At 44.8% G+C, this 21,879-nt stretch overlaps 1 protein-coding gene across 2 annotated transcripts in view; it reads right to left on the bottom strand.

The window, feature by feature from the left end:
- Nucleotides 1-21,879, bottom strand: part of LOC119394387 (ubiquitin carboxyl-terminal hydrolase 25) — a 92,512-nt gene that overhangs the window by 15,348 nt on the left and 55,285 nt on the right. For both annotated transcript variants that reach the window (XM_049415770.1, XM_037661684.2), the window contains exons 10-17: nucleotides 18,068-18,163; nucleotides 17,515-17,646; nucleotides 14,608-14,780; nucleotides 12,674-12,744; nucleotides 10,172-10,400; nucleotides 7,970-8,142; nucleotides 2,187-2,372; nucleotides 1,338-1,568 (exon numbers count right to left, since the gene is read on the bottom strand). In XM_049415770.1, coding sequence (XP_049271727.1) covers nucleotides 1,338-1,568; nucleotides 2,187-2,372; nucleotides 7,970-8,142; nucleotides 10,172-10,400; nucleotides 12,674-12,744; nucleotides 14,608-14,780; nucleotides 17,515-17,646; nucleotides 18,068-18,163 — 1,291 coding nt within the window. The remainder of the gene's footprint in view (nucleotides 1-1,337; nucleotides 1,569-2,186; nucleotides 2,373-7,969; nucleotides 8,143-10,171; nucleotides 10,401-12,673; nucleotides 12,745-14,607; nucleotides 14,781-17,514; nucleotides 17,647-18,067; nucleotides 18,164-21,879) is intronic.

Below are 21,879 nucleotides of genomic sequence, written 5' to 3'. Positions count from 1 at the left end.
GATAGCAATTATACGTCGCGCTATGGTCGCGCGAAGGGCACATGCGATAACATCGCTGCGCGTGCGAGGCCTGTCGTCGCTTGCTACTTCATGCGCAATTAAACTGAGTTGAACCTTTCTACCATCGTTAAAAAAAAAAGAATCCTTTCTACTACGTGGCCAGACAACTTTGCTCATGTGGCCAGAGAAAGCACTGGACACGCGGGGCAAAAGTGGATTTCCGGGAGATTTTCCTATGACCCGTACAACCGGGAGAAACGTTCAAAATCCGGGAGTCTCCCGGGTAATCCGGGACACTTTGCAGGTATGCGGTGCAATCCGTTCACCAACGAATTCATTGGTAAGGTGTGCAGTGAGTGCGTTCACCGATACCATAATTGGAAACAGTGGTGCATCAGCAGAGGTCTCTCTGCAGCAACCGTTGTGAAATGCGCCCGCACATCAATGCAATGTGCCACAAAAACACATTGTCCACATCAGCCACTCTACTCACAGCACCTTTCAATCATAACACAACACAGTCTCGGCCAGTTCTTTCTCAACCATGAGCCACATAACCAGTGGAAGTGTTTAATCTCTCGCTTGAGGCCATTGGTGTCGGGCGGTTTTCTAGGGCAGTGTTGTCATCATGCCAATCCCTCAGCGTAACTGCTCAAGCACACTATGCAATCAACCAGATGAAGTGTCCAAGACACGTGCCTGTTGGCCCTATGATGGCAACCATTGTTTCGAGCAGGGCAGTGCAACATCGAGGCAGAAAGGTTTTTCTCTCCGGTTGCTAAAGCAACTGGCACTTTGCGGAAAATTCAAATTTGCAGTTGTCGGATGCGCACGACACATGGGAGCCTTTCTCTACCAGCTACCCACCTTCACCAAAGGGCTAAACTACTTGATTTTCCAGCGAAGTGCCAGTTGCTATAGCAACAAGATTTTAAAAACAAATGTTCTGTTCTGAAGTTGAGAGCCATAACACCAATATAAAGTAGACTCTTGTTAAATAGAACCTGAAGGGACCAGGAAAATGTTTTCCGTTTAACGGAAGTTCCGTTTACTGAGAGATGAACAGGAGCGCAGAATACAAGTACGAAACCAACCATATTAAATGCAGTTGTTCCATTTAAGCAGCAGTTTCGTTTAAGAGATTTTCGTTCACTGAGAGTCTACTGTAGTCACTAAAGTCTGGGCACAAACAGACGAGTGCCATTGGTATAGTATTTGGGACAACATAGTGCCTCGCAAGCAAGCCACGAAGTGTCCCTACCTGCAGAGTACGTATTTCACACCATAGTGCTAAATGTTCATCTCGGCACAGATATTGTTGTCTCACTATAGCGCACCTGTCTCAGAGGTGCCCCGATGGGGTCTTTCTCCAACTCGGGCTGGGCAAACTGCTCGAGCAGGACTCGTTGCAGGTGCGGCTGCACGGGTGCACCGTTGAGCAGCAGGAAGAGGCCGATGTGCTGTAGCCGGGGGTCTTCCTCGTCGTTGCCGCTCGGTCGGCCCGGCCACGGTGACGCAGCCGCACGCTGCTGAGCCAGGCGGGCTAGTCGCTGAAGGCGCGCAAGCTCCTGCAGCACAGTCGATGTTTTGTAGACACGTCACGCATCCGCTACTGTTATGTACAAGTCCACTTGGAGTGGGCACGTATTGTATTTTCTCGCACATAACCCACATAAAAAAAAATAGAAAAATGTGCTTAAAAAGTGGGGGTGCGGGCTATATGCAGGGGCGGGTTATATGCGAGAAAATACGGTATACATGCTGATCAACTTAAGCTCAATTATATCAACTACAAATTAGTACAGATGAATTGGCACAGATCACGTACAAGTTTTGCACAAAGCATAGTTAAAACAGGGTCGAAGCAAGAGGACTACACCACATGCGCTTGTAGGCCCTACTGAAGCTTAAAGTGAAAAGACATGCAGTTCACAGATACAATCTGAGTGCCTTCCAAGCATGCATTAAAACATTAAAAACTTAAGAAAGAAGTAATTAACACTTATGCATGTATATCTGTGCACGCAGAATCAATGCACTACTTGGCAGTCGGTGATCATCCTCTCATCTTTCTCATCCCGTTCTATTCTTTGCAGTTTTAGCACAAACCAGTTCAAGGTCTGACACTTTTACATTAAAGAACAAGAAACAGTGGCACAAACAAAGAACAGCATTGGCCAGCACACCTGGTCGAGCGCCTTTGCCAAGGCACCCCGAGGACCCTCGGCACTCAGGGTGGGGCCCAGATTCACCAGCCGACCCTGGGTCCAGCCCTGGGCCAACTGAGCATGCTCCTGCTGCAACGCAGGCCACGAGGGGCTGGCACTGAGCACACCACTACTGGTACTGTGCTCCCCCGCTATCGGCCGATCCTGCAAAGACGACACATCTTGCAGCAGAAGGAGTTGCATGCAGTGAGCCAAGGCCTGCATGCCTCCATCTCCACAAAAGCCAGTACCACTGAAACGCGCAGCTAAATCTCCCAGCAACGAGAACATGTCATCATCACTATCATGCATATTGATGCGGAAAATCATTTTGTTTTTGATCCCTTAGCATCGAAAGGTGAAATGTTTTCATACTACATGTGGTCGCGGTGATTCGTCAGTTAGATTCCCTCAAACACATCATCACATATGCTGTACCCATTTCTGTCATCTTTTGCAGCTCTCTCCTGGTGCTTTTGATTACTATTGCGGCAAGTCCGGAAAATGAGCAACAATCTGTTCTTAGACTTCAAAATTCTAATAAATTACCTATTTCAGTCAAAATTTATCACAGCATTTCTTGCAAGCATGCAAAGCTCATGTGGTAGTCATTTTATAATCTAATTTTTGGTGTCTTTTAAAGAAAATGCTTAGAGCCATGACATGCGGTGTAGCTTCCAAGCATGCTTGTGACAGCAAAAAGATTGAGAGGAAACACTTGTTTTATGCGACAGCTACGTTACTGTTGGCAGATTTGAAACACTCCTATGGCAGGAGATTTGTGAAGTGACAGAATCCACCGGAAAGTCATCCCTTGATAACTCGGAAAGATATTGCAGGATCCATTCTAAAAAACTTCTTTACCGATTCCCACTCATGTGTTACCGAATTGAGTGCACGAGCACTAATTGAAAGCACTCAGCTCAGGCACCGCTGGTCCACAAATTGAACCTGATGAGTGTTTAATGCCGATGCCACGTGGGTCTCTAGGTAGTTGCAGGCTGTCCAAGTGTGGATGCAGCGTGTGATGGATTCAAATCCTAATCATTAACACTCGCACTCATTGGCAATCGTTCTCATTCCTACTCACACTCACTAATGCTAGCTCACATTGACAATGACATTCATGCTTATTTTATGCTCATCGGTATTCAGTCATGTTCAGACTAGCGCGCACTTGCTCTCAGCAGCACCTACTCAGATATTCACTTGCAGCATACCGTGAAAACCACCATCACCGACTTTAGTTCACATTCGTATTGACAGGCTCCTATTCATACTAACATCTACTCAAACTCGCTGCACCATTCATCTGTCAAATCAACGAGGGAGTATAGGTTGCTCATGAGCAAGTATTGGAAGTCATGCTAGCTTCAGAGTGGAATGACCCAAGTAATTTTTGTAGGGAACTGCTGCGGCAAGGACGATTGTTGGCTCACCGTAGGAGAAGTCAGACATACAGGCAAGGACATGAGAGGAGGAAAACGGACAACGCTAACACAATGGCACGGTCACACTGTAGCAGGAAAGAAGGTAGGCACATGCTCAAGAAATGCAACATCACCCGCCAATATTGCATGCATACAAGTCTATGCTAGAGACAAGTGTTTAAACATGACATCTCATCTTTGTGCACGCTAATCGAAGACTGGCTTATGCATGCACTTCAGCTAGTGTTGGTGTGCCAAGCTATAAATGTGTTTATTCTAGGCACGGGCAAATATTCGAGCACCTCAGATATTCAAGTGGTTACAGTATTCAAATTCACTTCAACACGAATTTAAAATTTAGGAAAATTTGAAATGAACAAATAGAATGCGTGTAACCCCCCCCCTGAAAAGGCAATTTCACAGCACTGTAGGAGTGCTATGCCGTAAAAACTTATTCAGGGGAAATGTGCACTGACACAACGCCTCACTTCACAATTAAGTGTACATATTACGTGCACCTGTGTACATATTACGTGCACCTCGATTTTTTTTTTTTTAAGTCTAATAGCGTATTATGCGGGCTTATATGCACTAAGCACAGCAAATTTTAAAAGGCAACATATTTTACCGCTTATAACTTGTGCCCTACTACTATTCAACGTTGCTTCCACTTAGCTTCAAACCAAGAGAGTGTCATTCACAGAAGCCTAGTTTTAAATTCTTAAAAATATTGTGCAAGTTAGTTGGGTCATGATAAAAATACTAATGTTTCTTTACAATATGCCGAAGATCCCATCCCATCCCGAGCTTTTCAAGCAGAGCCGTTAGGCTTGAGGTTCGCCGTGTGTCGTAGATGGAAAATTATCAATTGACAGGGGCTCTCTTCGTCATGTTCACTTTTTACAGCAGTGTTGTTAAGGTCAAAATGTGTCATAGATGGAAAATTGTCATCATGAACCGACATGCACTCCCTTTGTCCTCTTCTTCATCTTCTGCTTCACTCCAAGAACATGTGCACTGATTTGTCTGGCGCGGTATGCAATAACTTGATGGGAGAGAGAAGAGTAGAGAGAGAGCTAGAACGAGAAAGAAAGATATAGAGAGAAATTCTTGCCAAAAAAGATTTCTCGGCGAGGAGAGACTGCCGAGAGAGAGAAAAAGATGGAGAGAGAGAAAGAATAGGCATAGAGGGAAAGAGACAGAAAGATGGAGCACAAATAAAGGACAGAAAAAAAGAGCCTGCATAGCCTTGTAAAGTAAAGTATAGCAAGTGGTGGAAAAGAGAGAGGTGAGAGGGCAAAAGCCTATAGCCAAGCCAGGACCAGTTAGGTGCCCACCAGCTCTGCCGTGACCCAGCCTTGCGCGACTTAGTGCAAGCGGTCCTAATATTTTGTAGGGTAGAACAAAATTTGGTGTTCTTTTTATAGTTAAAAGAGGCTATTGAAAAGCATGCAAAAAAAAAAAAAGGAGACTGTAAGTACAATGGTTTTCACGGGAGAACCATGTCCGGTATATTGGACACTGGAATTTATTTGTTGCACTTATGGGTACGCATACTCTGCTTCCTTTATTGAACAAATGTCGCTTTTGGTCCTGTGAGAAGCTTAATGGTCTTAGAAAACACAACACTTTGTTTTGACCCAAGAAAAAAGTTCCACACAGATCACCGAACGTGCAACTTCATCTTTGATAATTCTGCCTTTCGTCAAAGCAATTAATCTTCATGTAATTTTCATGACTTCTACAGCCAGCAAGAACTCCTTACTGGTTGTGAAAAATCTCAAAACTAGTTTTTGCCCACCTTTAAACAAAACACCTTCCATTTAGAACATTGAATTTGAGACTTGGTCTTGCATTCTGACGGCTGGCATTCGGGCGAGTTCACCATCACTTGCAGATCTGGCCAATGGCCTTCCCCATCAAAAGGGATGTCAGGGCCGGGGATTTGCATGGCAGCTCTGTGCTGGTAAGCGTGAAGATCACTTGCACCTGTAGATGGCCTTCTGCAATGTTCTTTCCTGCGAACCTTCGATCAGAGCTTCTGCTACCTGCATCCAAAAGTCAAGCAGGCAAAGCACTTGGCTCTTCATACAGCCTGCCTCTACGAAATCCTCCTTGTACTTGAGTCAGCCGTTGGCTAAGGCAAGATCATTGAAGCGAAAAATGACCTTTACAGACCATTTTTTTGTGTTCATTTTCATGCGATACAGATTAATGAAGTCGTTCAGGTCGGCACATCCCTCGCAATTGTTGTACAACCGGACAGTTGCTGGCCTTTTCACTTGAAGATATTTTTTGCTTCTTGTCCCAGTGCTTTGTGGTGTCAACTGGTTCTGTTCCACGACACAGAGATTAACTGATCTTGTGTCCATCTTTTTCCTGGCCACCATTTTTGCATCAGCACTCACCCTCTTTTGGCTCGAACAGCGGCCTTCAGCAAGATGCTCTTTGTCGGAGTTTAGGCTCGTTTCGATACTGTTTTCCATTATGGTACCATGACCAAACATTAATTTTTCCAGAAGACGCTCGATTAACGGTGAAAAAAAATCTGTCAGAGCACATGACAGAGTTCTGCCCACGAGGCATTGTGTCCGCGAGACGCATCACAATCCCTCCACCAATTCAGACATCTTTGTGCCCTGCAGGAATAGGTGTTGTGGCGCCCCGATAAATTTCGAAGTCTAACAGCCTGCCGACTGTGTCGGCAAGCATCAACTTCTCGAGTCTTGACAGGCTTGGCTTTCCCCGAACATACTGACGCAATTTATTTATTCACCATGGTACCCACAGCACCCATGGGCATTACAGTCCATTCTTCGTGTAAATAAGATCATTTGTTCGTCAACGTAGGCTGCACGCGTCCTTGCAATTTTTAGGCAGGCTTTCCTCATGCGATCTAGAAGCGCTTGAACCTTCCAGCACCTGTTCTTTTCATCATAGTCGCAGTCATTGTTGCAGATGTACAAAGCCTTTCCGAGTCGGAAGAAGCGATCTCTAGTCATGGCATCGGCAATTAATTGCATGCGATTTGCTGCTGCCCAATACATGCATACCCGAGATAACCTCAGGTTGCCCATTACGATGTGCATACCAAAGAGGGCTTTTGCCTCTTTAGCTGTCATACCCAGCGTGGTTCCATTCATTTGGACCCAGTACAAGTTAGTTTCAGTTGCTATGAATGTCCAAAAATCATCATCAAAATATTCTTTGAAGTACATCAAAGGCATCTGGGGCTCTTGACAGGAGACTTTTCGGTTGATGGGCTTCCATCTTGACAGGGCCTTGCATTTCATGTTTCATCTGTGTCAATTGAAACCGAAAATAACTGCGCATTCCAAGACTGTGCTGCTTTTTTGCGTGAACGTACCAGCGGAGATCTCTTATCAGCACTTTCATTTTCTTCATTTTCATGTTCGCTGCACGCATCACCACTGCGCGCATCTTCAATGCTCACATCATCAGCATTTTCCTCGCCATGAAGAAGATACTCCGGCTGGAATTTTTCTGCTTCGTCGCCGGAGTCTGAATCGACAAAGATTCGAGTCATCTCCAAACAAAAGCTCCCAAATTTCATCAGTGAGCATTTTTTTTTCTGCAAATAAAACCCCGAAATGCTGCCGAGAGAGAATTTTCGCGGAGAAAACCACCATCACGAATATATTTACTTATTAATCAGAAGTTGCTAAATTTTTAGTGTACAAAAGCTGGAAACCACACGCACCTATAGCACACGGCGTTTAGCACAATGCACGCTAATTACATCCTAGTGTCCAGTGTAGCGGACATAAATACATTCTTGCATTGTGAGCAGTTTGTTACACAGGCTAGCTTTTCATAACATTGTTTCAAGAGGACATCAGTTAGCTCGCATGAATTAAATTATTTGAATTGCACAAAAGTAACTACTAAAATAATTTCACTTACTTGAGCACACGGCGCGTGCAAGTTTCCTCATCGATGAACTTTGAGGTGCCCCATAAGAAATTGCGGCTGAGGGAGGAACTACATTAAAAAAGATATTGCTCGCCTCTTAAAAAAGTGGTTTCAGTTCCGATTTTACCTCTGCTTGCTTTTCTGCACCGCATTTTTTTTTTCTCTCATGTCCAGTACGCCGGTCGCGGAGTTGGAAACGGATACACTATTTGATTCAAAATTATTCGACCAAATCACAATTCACTTTGAATTCAAATTTACTATTCGCCCATCCCTAGTTTATTCATTCTCAAATCTGTACAGAACTGTGCATTCATCGAATGGTCGTGGGGGGTGCAGTGTCGCTGATGTAAATGCGCACCAACAACTAACTCGGTGTCGTTCTAATGGCTAGTGCACCTGCTGCGGCTGCACTGGGGTGACCACGATGTCGTTCCCACTCGATGCAGCACCGGTGCTCTTGTCGCTGTGGTCCCGGTCCCACTTCTCAAGCTCCGCGCGGAAGGCAGCGTTGTCCGCCTCCACATACTGAGCCAGGTCCGGAGGAAGCTCCAGCTCAGAGTCCTTAGCACCTGTGGAGGAAGTGCTCGCTTATTCAATTCGGTACAGTGCCAATCCCGCAGGCAGTAGCCATGTACACCCTTGTAATTTTTTAATAATAATGCGCGAGTGTTGACTCCTGCACATGGTAGCGCCTAATATATGCGCATATTTTAGAAAAACTTCTTGCCGGGCAAGTTGGTGCGTCTCTATGGTGGGAATCGTTGCGCATACAGTTTGACGAACACAGGGGAAAAAAAACGTCTACTTCATTTTTTTCCAGTTTTCGTGTGACTGTATGTGCAATGATTCTCACTGTAGATAACGTATGCGAGGTTACGAAATTTCCTGCTTGATGCACAAGCGCAGGGAGTGCACTCGTGTGGGAGCGCCTTTTGTTACGCTGTTTGCTTAGATGCATACGCAATATCAGCCTTATCTGAGCGATCGTGTGTTCAGAGAGCCTGTGCAACGCTTATCTTTGCACCACTGATCTCGCTGCTTCCCGCCGACATAAGAAACTACCATATCCTGGGGTCGACATCCGCACAATATTATTTAAAAATTGCTAAGGTGTACAATACAAACAATCTGCAAGTACGAATCATACATTGCCTATACAAGCAAAGAGCACAAAAAGCAGAAAAAAAACTCATGTAAAACAGCACACGCACACGCACAAACATCTGTCACTTTCTTAGGGGGAAAATGCAACATATGGCCATACCCTCTAGAAATTTTTCTAGTGTTGGCTGTTCTAATATTAATTGAGTCAGATGCATTCCATTCTCAGATCAACTTGAAAAAAACAAAACAAAATAAAACCTAAATGATTACACAAATTTTCTTCATACACCGAGTCATGCCATTCAAGTGCTCCCAACCTCTTACCAAGTGATTAACAAAACTTCAGGTAATGTAGTGGCTGTTCATATTCACTTCAAGACCAGGGCTGACAGACAAGTCACCAGAATGTGTCGCTGCTTACCAGGGATACAGGAATAGTATTCAAATATAAACCAGTCTTTAGTATTCAATTCACATTTGATTAGATAATTCTCCATTCAATATTGCTGAATACTTGTTTTGTTTGAATGGCCCAAGTAAGAAGTGCTCTGGTAGTTTTGCAGAAAGACTGATGCATGTGGAAGCTTGTGTGAATGATTCTGGTTTTTCAGGAGATGTAGTTTTTATGCAGACCAACAAGTTTCTGAATACACACATGGAGAAGGTCACTTACATGCAAAAGGTTTTTTTTTTATTTATTTAAAAAGCCCCCAAGTAAGCATGTCTCGCATTAGGCATCTTATAAATTAGCCATTTCTATATTTAAACCTCAATGTAACAAACTTAAATATAACGAAATTCACAATATAACAAAGGACACTAATGTGAAACAATGAATCGGTTTAGCAAGGTGTAACGTTGGGCGAGCTGGTGCACAGGGGTACTGACACAAATTTTGGTTTGCCGTTTTCTCTCTCTCTCTCTCTCTCTTTTTTTTTTTTTTACAATATGTTTGTGGCGACCACTGCGCACAGACCTACGCCTCCGTCTCGTCACTGAATCAGTGACGAGACGGAGGCTGCGTAGGTCTGTGCGCAGTGGTCGCCACATGTTGCTGGGGGCCTATAAGTCAAAACATGGCACATCACTTGCTGCAGCACGCAACAGATAGTTAATTGCAGTCTGTTTATTATTGACCTACTCAATTGCATACTCAATTCGTAAAATTAATACTCAATTCAAAGCTTCACTGTTTGAACAGTCCATTTCCCTTCAAACAGAATGTCCATCAGCTGCTGTCACTCATTGGCTCTGCGAGCTGGTGTTGCTGCAGCATGTAAGCCCAAATATGTCCACAAAGTCATGCGTCAAAGAACTTGCCAGAACTGTACCATACAACAAATTTAATTAATGACTCCTACAAAACCGTATGAAAATGAGAAATCTGAAAATTAGTGGGGCCAATGCCACAATCGTAAACAAGGTCTAAATGCCGGGAAATGCACAATAAAACCGGAGATGCATTTGAACTGATCCAGCAGAGCAAGGGCTCACCATCAAAGAGATCACGATTGTTGCGGTCCACGTACAGCAGGCAATAGGCGGATGTGCAGTGGTGGCCCCCGACCGAGTCGTGCAGTAGCTCGGCCCACGTCACCTCGTTGACCGTGACGTCGTTGAACTTGAGCCAGGCTGACCGGTGTGGGCAGTACACGAAGGCCCAGTAGTGGCCTGATGCAGCCTGGCCTTCGTGCACCAGAACTGCATGCAGCCGGTACGGCACCTGACCAGAAAAAAAAAAAAAGACATACGAGGTGCTTGTACCAAACAATTTATCTAGATGTTTAAACCAAAGTACTGTAGCCGGACTTTAGTACCTTCGTCGGCATATTTTCTGTAGCTCATTGACTGCACATTGACCTAGCTGTAGCTGATGAGTGACAGTGCAGTATGACAGTGCAACATGAAACAAGAGACCACCACATTCACTGAGATTCTGCTGTTTATCCACGTAAACAATTTCATCACATTTTGACTGTCTGGGTTGACTCAGCACTGTTCGCTAGTGCTTCCTTTGTACAGGACCCATGAAGCTCATCTGTAAGACTAAATTGGCAGACTTCCTGCGCCAGAACCACGTATGGTATGGTTGTAAGGCAATTTGTACTGGAGAACGCCGCATTAGTTTCGACCATCTATCATTCTTCAATGTGTGCGTATAACTAAGTACACAGCCGGTTTACAGCGGAGCTATTAAAGGAGCACTGACATCAAATTTATGCATGTCAAGATTTTTGCATCCACGAGTAGTTATCTACCCCCTAGTAGCGATTCGCGACCGAAAATGCAACTAAGGGACAAATAACTATCTGTTTTATTGATTTATATCACCGGTATCTAGCACGATTCAAAACGGCTGGCAAGCCCGCCATTTCTTAGCGCTGGCAGCACTCCCTCGCGGTCAATTCCAGACCACGCCCAGTTTACCACTTGTCCACAGAAAGGAGTGACGTGAGGATCAGCTGCTCAGCTAACATTTCGTCTGCTAGGCGCGCACGTTCAGTCATGCCTTGTCACCAGCATCGCCGTCGTCGCCGTCAAAAGTATCGACTAGTGTTGAAGACGGCATTCTGGAACTTAGAATCACCGCGATATGCGACGTCGCGAATCATTTTCGCTTCGACCCTTTGCAAAACAGCGATTCAAAAATGGACGCTGTTCCAAGCAGCAACGAGGAGGTGCCCGGGGACGTACGCTTGGGCCATACTCGCTGGTGTGTCTCAATTGGATATATCAGAGAATTTTAGCGTGCACAGCATTCCGGTATACGCAAAGGGGTCTTTGGAATAACAATTCTGCGCCGCCAGATGGCCCCAACTATCCGGCCTCTCACGGTTACGGCTGCAGTAACCCGATATTACGCTTGCGCAAGGAAGTCCACGGACGAACTAACATTCTCTAATATCGCTACATACGTGTTACTTGTTAGCGATGATATTTATCTATAGGCTGCTCCACTTCGATAACTTGTGGTCGTGTTGGCGTGTACCGTACGTGTAATGAAACGGCACGCACTTTCCGCTTTTTCCGCGCCTCGACGAGCAGGTCCGTACTACGCAGCGGTTCCTTGACATGCTGGCACGTAGTCGCTCCGATTGATCACACTCGCGCTGAGGATCACACGACAAATCAGTCGATACGACACGATGAATCGCAGGCACAGATCGGGACAGCGAGGAGAGCCACTGGCTGGGAGGGACAGCCGGTGAGAGCGTCGCCTGGCGTCGGCGGCACAATAAATACACTCAGATCATCGACGTCATTGTTACTAGCGTATCGTCACTCAGGATGGTATGGTCGGAATGTATCACACCTGTTACGTACACTAGTGTCGATGTCGCAGCGTGATCAATCTTCCGTTGAGCTTTCGTACGCTGTTTGCCCTCAAAATAAAATTACTTCCACGCGACGGACGCCATTCAAATTTGGCCAAGGAGATCTATGCATACCGAGCAATCGAATGAAGGGCACATCTCGACTTTGAAATTTGATGTCAGTGCTCCTTTAAACTTTTCGTTATGCAGTGCAGAGTCTACAAGAAACTACCATCAGTGGCCAGCGTGAGCTCTCTTCATCATGTTTTTAGTCAGTCTTCATGCTTAGTCGAGCCACCTAAGCAAAGGTATGCTAAGATCAAGCTAATTAAGACCATGCTAATGAAGAACCTTGCTATTACGGAAAATGCTAATATCCTGCTATTTAATACATTGCTAATGGGGACCATACTAATTAGAAACTGCGATAATTAAGATAGTGCTAATTAAGACCATGATGATTAAGACCTTGCTAATTAAGACCTTGCTAATAGTCTAGGTCAGCCACGAACTCCGCTGTGAGTTCAGCCTTGCACCACCCGTGCAAACTGCCCACATTTTTCTGCCGTTCACCTCTTTCGAAATGCAACTACAGTGGCCAGGATTTAAACTCTCATGATCGTGTTTAGCAGTTTGCAGCATGACATCTTAGCCGCCAAGCCATCCTAGTGGGTCAGCTCACCTGTAGCAACGACGGCTCTGTGTAAATATCACGAATGGTTGCATCGATGCGGCTCATGCTATCCTGCAACTCTGCAAGAGAAAAAAGAGAAGCAATAAGGTAAGAATGGTACATTCAACTTGGGTCATATTATGTTGAACATGTGCGAGTGAGTCAACGTTGAGCTGGGATTTTGCTCACGAATGTTCAACATATAACTTTTTTTCAAGTGGGCTTAGAACATCCATTCTTCTTTCGTCGCATACAGTAGTAGTTGTCATTGCAGATTATCGCAATACAGTAAAACCTCGGTGATACGAATCTCGCGGGGTTACCAAAAATATTCGTATCATCCGAAATTCTTATCACCAGAAAACATGGAAAATTAGTATGCAACGAAAGAAAGTTGGCATACGTTTTGATTCAGTGTTTCCCAGGGCCGCAGCGACGTCATGAACAGCTCTGAATGATTGCCAGTAAAGTTTTTAGACGTCAACGATCATACTTGTACTCGTAAATATACGGTGCATACGCGACTGTGTAATTAATGAACCAGACCAGATGTGTTAATTGTGCCCCATGACCGCTAGTAGCCCCTTTCTGAACTTACGACGCTTTTCTGCATGACACCAGAGTACTGCGGCGAACGTGACTTAAGAAGCGCTTTGCACACGACCGATAGAGGCCAAGCTCCTTCGCCCAGACCGTCCGCTTCGTCTCTTGGGGTCTTCGTCCACCTTTAATGGGACTTCATGACAGACCCGCAGCCTAAGTTTCAGTCTTGTTTGATATAGAACATCTGATTGCGAGGACATGGCTTGCATCGCCGTGGCAGGCACGTGTTACTGTTGCCTCGAGCATAGCAGCACGTGTCAACGCGTCGGAAAAAAAAAATGCGCGTCGTCAACATCATCTGTATCTAAACTCGAAGGCACCTAAAGGCCTCTAAGATTCGCGCGCCCTATCTGGGAGGCAACGAGGCACGGTTGATGGTCGCGCAGCGCGCATACCAGCGCCCGCGCGTGACTGCCACATCTTCCGCAACAGCGCGGGCAGCACCTGTTCGTACCTGCGCGCTAGCGTACGTTCGTATCAAATGTCGTGGGGTGCAAATTGGTTCACAACAACCGTGCTCCAATACATTGCAGGCTAATGGACCTTGGCCGGGACCACAGAAAAATTCGTATGACCCCGAAATTCGTACGAGCCGCGATCGTATCACTGAGGTTTTACTGTATCTTTCATCCAACAAGGCAAATTAAATGTTTAATACCTTACAAATTACATATTGTACTAAAAAAATAACTGTGTAAACACACCAGTCATAATTTTTTGTTTCCTTTAAAGGCCAACTGGAAAGAAGAATCAGTTCAACTAAATACAAATGAGTAGTACATGCCCCTGAAGCAATCTTGAAAAAGGCCACAGGGATGATAATAGTACAGTTTTCTTGTTGATAGCCATGAAACAGCAGCTACGCAGACGAATTGTGGACTTGGTGGTTTTCGCCATAACATAGGTCTAGACACGCTGCCTCAGAGATGTTTCAGTAATCACTTATCTTTGAGGCCATGTCCTTGCTACGAGACACTTAGTAATAATATCGGGGGTTTAACGTCCCAAAACCACGATATGATTATGAGAGACGCCGTAGTGGAGGACTCCAGAAATTTCGACCACCTGGGGTTCTTTAACGTGCACCTAAATTTTAGTACACGAGCCTCAAACATTTTCGCCTCCACAGGAAATTAGGGGGACAGTAATGGCGACTTATTTTTTTGTCCAGTTTCCGTATTAAAAACATAAGTATTTCAAACACTAAATTTTGCACGAAGGCTCCTCTATATCTTCAACGTACGAAATTAAGCTTTTAATGCGGTCTAAAATCCTGTAGCAGTTGGCCTTTAAGAGACGAGTACTGGAGCGTAAGCGAAACGACTCGAAACCGTGCTCACCCTTGACGTCGTGCTCGACCTCGGACTGCCACCGCCGCAAACAGCTCTGCAGCAGCCGGAGTTCGGGCTCTGCCACGTGGCGCGGGCAGGGCCCCTCGTTCATGTTGCGGGGGCTCCCTCCCCTCGAGAGGCCCTCGTCTGGCGGCGAGCTGCCGGGAGAACAGAGACCCAGGCTGTGGGAGAGAACGCACGACATCACTCATCAAATCAAAACTTCACTACCTATCAAACTGGCAGGTGCGTTTCCATGCCCTAAAGACCGCAGCAGCAGAAGTTCCGGCCATTGTCACCTGCTTCACCAGCTAGAGAGTCGCATGATCCAAGCAGCGAAGTCACTTACGACACCATTACACCTCAAAATTTGAATGAAAGGGAAAGGTTCTGCCTAGTATTGCATATGTACCCGCTGTTTTGCCAGTGACGGTGATTGACACGTGTCAATAGGGGGCCATTAACCTACACCGTGCCACTTTGGGGTTCTTATCATTTTGCCAGCCTCACTACTGCCAGAACCAGAGTCGACAGCAACGTGCTACTCTCATGACGTCGCCATACGTGACGTTCCTGTTCAGGTCACGTGACTCTTCCGCATGCAACAGTGACCAGTAGTTTCACTGCTTTGCTTCTTTGGAGTGCAGAAATGTGCAACTGTTGGTAGCACTCATGTATCTAATGCACGCTTTACTTACAGCAAATAAACATTAAAACCTCAGAAATCTTTGTTGCATCATAGAAGGAGCTGCATTTTTCTGTATGCCTAACTCGTTCCCATGCGTGAGGTACAGCACTCGGATCAACTTGTCTTTGTCGTCTTTCTTTCCTTTCTTTTTGGTCAACTTTTAATGCCATATGGGTAGCAGACGTGCTATATTTTAGTCAAAAGTAATTCGGAAGTAATGAGTAATTTTCTTTAAATTACTCCCTCGAAGAAATTCTTTACATTACTAAATTACCAGCCCACAAAGATAATTACTCGTAAAAGCGAAAAGCGATTTGGGTAACGCAATGTCGTTACTGCCAAGTCTGCAACACATGCCCCGAATCATGCAAGTAATCTGCGGCAGATCCTAGGGTTCAGAGAGCACAGGGGGCTGGCAGCTTTGTGCGACTGCCTTCACTGGTACCCTTGTAATCTTCATATGCGTCATACTGCAGCTCAAAGAAGTGAAACGCTCAAGTGCATTTGCTCATTTCTGTATGTTTTGTTAATCGTGCCAGCATTGTGAAAGCCAATGTACAGAATCATCAAGTGAGAAGTATTTGTGTTTGCCTGTGTGCGCAAACACCATGCACGTTCATTTAATTAGCATGTGAATGTTTACTTCGATATGTATAGAGCCAATAAAACTACAAACCTTCTTATTCTTCTTAATCTCTTAGATTCATTGCTATCACTATCAGCGCTTCGCCTTTCATGCGAAACTAAACTGTTTCTTTAGAGCTCGACTAAAAACGTGCCTCAGGTTTTCTGCATCTCCTTTTTGAGCAATTCATTTTCGACAAAAGCCACTGATGTCTGTTGGGTGAGCATTCAGATTTGTTTTTTCACACAAAATTGTCTACAAGAACTTACAATATGACCAGACATGTGACTTAAGCAAGGGTTGCTGGCACAGCCAGACAATGCGTATAGGTGCACAAAAAAAAAATTCAAGCAGAAAGGTAGATCGGTGGGCTAGTTGCTGTCCCATTGGTGTCTGTTCTGTGTCTAGTTTGTTTGAGCTTCTAAGTTTTTTACAATGAAGTTCAAACAAGGCTGATTTTGTTTGTTCTTATAGCATGAAAGTGCTGAACTCCCTGCCCGCACAGAAAAAACTGAGCCATGGTAAAAATGGTAAAGATGCAGGACATGTGATATGCAAAATTTTCAACAAATAAATAAAATTCTTTGGCATCACAAGGCAAAGTCAGCTGTATGGTGACAGCTGCAAATGCTGGAATATTCTGTCATTCTTGTGACATCATGCCAGGCAAATCAGCTCTGTGGAAGCTCAAAAGAGAGAGAGAGAAACAAAGGGGAAAGGCAGGGTATTTCACCGAGCACATGCTCGGTTGGCTACCCTACATTCGGAGAGTGGCAAAAATAGATAAAGAAGAGCAGCGAAATAACAAGAACACTCAGTGAGAACACACAGAACACGAGCACACACTGTTAGTTCAGAAACGTTTGCAAAGTCCAGATGATTTCAGGAAGCCCACAAGGTGGAAGAAGGTCCATGAAGAAGAACTGACATCCTCTAGACTAAGTAGCATAAAGCTGTCAAAAAATCCCATGTCAGTTTCTTAGAAACAAAGCACTGAGGTTTACCTTTATGGGATAAATGCAAAGCTTCAAAGTTGACCTTTCCATTGGCCTTGGAAGGTCAACTTCGATGCTGTTATTAAACTTGAGGTTGTGTGTTCGATTACCGGATGTGGCAGTAGCATTTTGGTTTTTAAGGGGTAGGGCGGGAGACAAGATGTAAAGGCACCCATGCATTTGAAAGTGTGCCTTCGTAATCAAACCGCTGTTTCTGCACGTAAAGCTCCCAAACTTTAAAGTGTCAACAGTGAACTCAATGTTAACACTGCAGAAGCAACACTGGGAAGACAAGCAACAAGACAGGACAAACACTATCCCACTGTTGCTTTTTGACCACGCATTGGTTTTGCATTGTTCGCATTCAGTATGGATTACCAATTAGCCCAATCGGACACCTCGCCAAGTCAACTTGAAGCTCTCTTTCCAAGGAACTTGTACTAGTTTCCATGGTTCTACATTCCAAGTGAATTTTTTTTCCCTTCGCGACACCTAGGAGAGTTTCTTGTAAACAGTGGGATTTCTCGGGGACCATGCTTTGAGGATGTGGAGGTCAGGAAGGACAGGTGCAGTGGCAAAGCTTTCTGGGTGCAGCTCGGGGTAAATACCTTGACGACGGCGAGCCCATCTCGGCCTCCTCGTTTTTCTGCTGAGACGCTTTGCTCTCGACGAACTCGAGAGTGTATTGCAGCACGTCTTGCAGGGGCACCCGTTTGGGCCCAGAGCCGTACTGGATGTACCTGAAAGAGGTGGCACGTGGTGGAGGACACCTCCGCATCCGTCATCCCAACGGACGAAAGCACGACTCGTGTGCAGGAGGCAACGCCGAACCTCACCCCCACAGAAACAAGAGAGATGCCAATCGCAAGAACACGCAGAGCTCTCCTTGAGAGTGTACGTGTACAAAAAGTATCGACTTTTCGCGTGTTTATGCATGTCCTCACAAACAGTTGAATTCTCAGACAGTAAAACCTTGTTAATGCGAACCCACTTTAAACATGCTAACGTTTGAAATATAGTTGCGATGAACCCCTGACTGAGTACCATAGAGCCTAATGTATTCACTGACTGCTTAACACACTCTTGCTCTTCTTGCACGATCATATGTGACGACCAAAATATGACACTCGTGTGATTAGTACATTCAAAGAGATGACGTACTTGTCGAGTTGTCTCCTCAGCCTCTCCCGTTCAGCTTTCAGCCGGCGAACCTCTTCACGTTTGCTGCGGGTGATGTTCTTGTTGTACTCCATGTACCTGCCAAAAATAAAATGAAATTCAAGTTGCTAAACAACATTGTTCTCTATACTGCTTCACAGTAGTTTACCATGCTAATGTACAGACGGGTCCACTGTTAAAGGGAACACTTGCGTTTCGGGTATATCCGGATTTCGCTCTCCTGCAAAAGCATAGTAACTTAGATCTGCATAACACTACTGGTGGTTGACAGTTCCAAACCCCTTATGATAATAATAGTAACATACACAATCTTTCCGCATCCACTAGTCGTTAGGGGGCCAACAATATGAAAGTTGCCCATTCGAGTGTTCCTTTAACAGTGGACTACACTGTACATTCTGGAAGTGAATTTCCGGAATTTTTGTGTGCCAAAGCGGAATGATTATAAGGTAAACCATAGTGGGGGCTCTGGATTACATAAGGGGAGACACTGCTCTTAAAAATTCTTTATTTCTTGATCGATATTGATGAAACTCCCCGAGTTTATGTACGCTTGTGTGCGGATTTCAAATATGCAATTATTTTGCTAGTATAATGTGTAGTTTTTAAAATACAAAATATTTCATGTACCCATTGGGGAGCAAGATATATTTTCTAAACAGAGTTACAACATAAATCGGAACATCACAATAATCTGGAATCAGAACTGGGAGCAGTGCAGCAAAAGTGGATGTTCTAAACCCATTGGAACAAAAGTTGCAGTATCTTGAACACTCACGAGTGAAATCACAGCTTGAAATTGACTCAGTGGCGAATGTTCAGCATTCAATTTGCATTCACTTGCATTTTCATGCAAATTTTTGTGCAAACCAATTTTCATGCAAATCATTCTTGCCATAACAATGCCTTCTGTATCACATCAGCGATCAATGGTGTTTTGTTCATTGCAATTTTCCGTTTCATTTTTAAATGCGAAGCATTTCTTAGCGAACTCCTGCGACTTTGAGCTTGTCTGTCTGTCTGTCTGTCTGTGTCTGCCTGTCTGGACGCCTTCGACTATGTGCTCTCCTGCCCGTTTCCTTAATGGGACGTATACTAAAATTGGTATGGCCCAACATGACATTATGATGAACATAAATGATGGGTCGCAACATGAAAATCATGACATGCATGTCATGAATGGCATGATTCACATGCTATGGCCTTGGTGCTCTTGCAGCCATTTCGTTTACTTGACATATACCAAATTTGGTATGGCATGACAAGATTGTATGAGAAACATAAGTGACAGGTCCTATCGTGCAAATCATGACACGCATGTCATGTACAGCATGATTTACATGACGTGGTCTCCAGGCACTCGTGGCTGTTAACACTTTCGGGACCGCACCTATTCCCATCGATAGTATGTTATCGATGACTTCAAGTTAGAGTTTTAGCACTCTCTGAGTGGTTCTGGACAGCTAACGCAATACAAAGGGTAAAATAACATGTCTTTTATCAGTTTTGTGTGCGAATTTCTTTTTTCCACTGCGGGGAGATTTTTAAAGCTCGTTCGCAGTCGGGTAGGTGAGCGCTCATTGTTTCAGACTTCGCGTCGACGTCGCTCGTGGGTGCTCCACAGAAATGACGAATTTCGACGGATTCCGATTAATCTCTGGATTATGGTAACAGCACAGACACGGAAGACGACTTCGATTCGCCAGGCTTCAGTACGGACGGCGAAAGTGCGTCAAACCTCCCCGGAACATCCGCAGATATCCGCCGGTAAGTTTCTTCTTCTCCTCTGGTCGTTTTATCGCTGCCGCGCGTCGACCTAAACGTACCCGGTGTGTACTGAAAAATACAGCTCTTATCTGCAAGGTGTTAACTTCTTTCGGGCGGGAGCATTTGGCGCCGGCTGCAGAAAGAGCGCAGTTCTCTCTGCGAAGACGGCGCGGAGTGGACTTTGGCCCAACGCTCCAGTGTGCTACGCGGCGGCGTCTTCGTGTTGTTTTTCACCGCAGAAGTCATCAGAGCAATATGCAACCACACAGATAAGTATGCGTGGATGCATACTTTCGAGAAGCCAACATACAGTGAGAGGGACGGATCCATGGAGGGAGGTTACTGAAGAGAAGATGAGAAAGTTCGTCGCACTCCATGTGTACATGGTAATCGTTGAAGTCCCGCGCTTGCATTGGTGTTGGTGTCGACGACACATAATTCCAGGCCTTCGTCCACCGTCAGTGATGCCACAGAAAAGGTTCAAGGCTTCTTGAGTGTCTCTGATCTGAAGAAGATGACCGTCGCATCCCACAAGAAGCTTCACCACGTGTCTTCTCTATTGCAACACATGAACAATTCTTCTACGCTATTTTTAACCCCGTCGGAACCTTTCAGTGGATGAGAAAACGGTGAAATGTGAAGGTCGGTGTGGTATTCGGCAGTATATGAGGGAGAAAGAGGTCAAATTAGGGTACAATTATGGATTTTTGTAGATTTGGAACAGGCTATACTGTTCATTTCAACGAATACACAGGAAAATTGAAAAATACCAGAACTGCAAAGTATGCTAGGAATGTTGAACAGATAAAAAAAATGTTTTTTCCGAAAAAAGGGCAGCCAGCCTTGGTTTCACCGCGTCGAGAAACTGTATCACGCGTTGGCATGATAGGCACTAGTGCCTATATTCTTATATTTATGTAAATAATATTTATACTTACAGAGCTTATATTTCCGCTATTATTGTACGAGGGCTTTCCGTTCAAAACGTATATTTCGATTTTTTTTTAATGTTTACCCTTTGCAGAGTAACACTGATGTTTTTATGAATCTTTTTTTTCTTTTTGATGCATTTTTCTTTGTTTGGTAATTTTTTTATCATATTCAAAATAAATCCGTTGTTTGGAATTAACACTGTTGGAAAGACCAATTCTTCCTCTATCATTTGATACCCTACACTTAGCATCAATTATTTTCTGTGGCAGGAAAAGAAATATTTACTGGACTAGCCAAAAACAACAGATTTTTCCGCGGTCACGAAAGTGTTAACTTATATAGATATATACCAAAATTGGTACGACGAATCAGTCCTGTATGGTGAATATAAATGACATGTGGTAACGTGACGCCCATGTCATGTACACTATGGCATACATGCCCCTCTCATGGTGCGCTTGCGGCTGTTTTGCTATCTTGACATGTACCAAATTTGGTATTGCATGACGTGACTGTATGAAGAACATCAATCACAGGTGGTAACATGAAATCATGACATGCATGTCATGTAGAACACTATTTACATGCCACGCCCATGGTGCACTCACGGCCGGCTCACTAGCTTAGTATACCCCAAAACTGATATATGGTGACGTGACAGTATGACCAATATAAATGACAGGTGGCAAGATGAAAATCATGAAATGCATGTCGTGTAGGACGTGATTTACATGTCGTGCTCATGGTGCGCTCGCGGCCGTTTCGCTAGCTTGATATACAGTTAAACCTGCTTGTAACGAACCTCCATATAACGAATTCCTGGATAATTAAGTTTTTCTATTCCCCACCGTTACTCCATAGAAGCACATATATTTGAGACCTCTACGTAACGAAGTGGCAGTGGGAGACCCCCTCAAAATAACAAATTTTCCCCGATGACGACCTAAAGATTTTGGCCCAAATTTTGTCATTTTTGTGCGAGCAGCAACCCGAAGCACCTTTTCCGCCGCGACGGAATGCGAAGTGGCGGCGTCGTGCTTGGTGCACTCGAAGGCACGGCGACTGCGAGGCGAGAGCGAGCGCATGTGTGCGTG

This window comes from Rhipicephalus sanguineus, chromosome 5, assembly GCF_013339695.2.
Source record: "Rhipicephalus sanguineus isolate Rsan-2018 chromosome 5, BIME_Rsan_1.4, whole genome shotgun sequence".
In the NCBI taxonomy this organism is placed as follows: Eukaryota; Metazoa; Arthropoda; class Arachnida; order Ixodida; family Ixodidae; genus Rhipicephalus; species Rhipicephalus sanguineus.
Note: the sequence above shows the minus strand (reverse complement) of the source record. Positions and strands in the feature narration are given on the sequence as shown.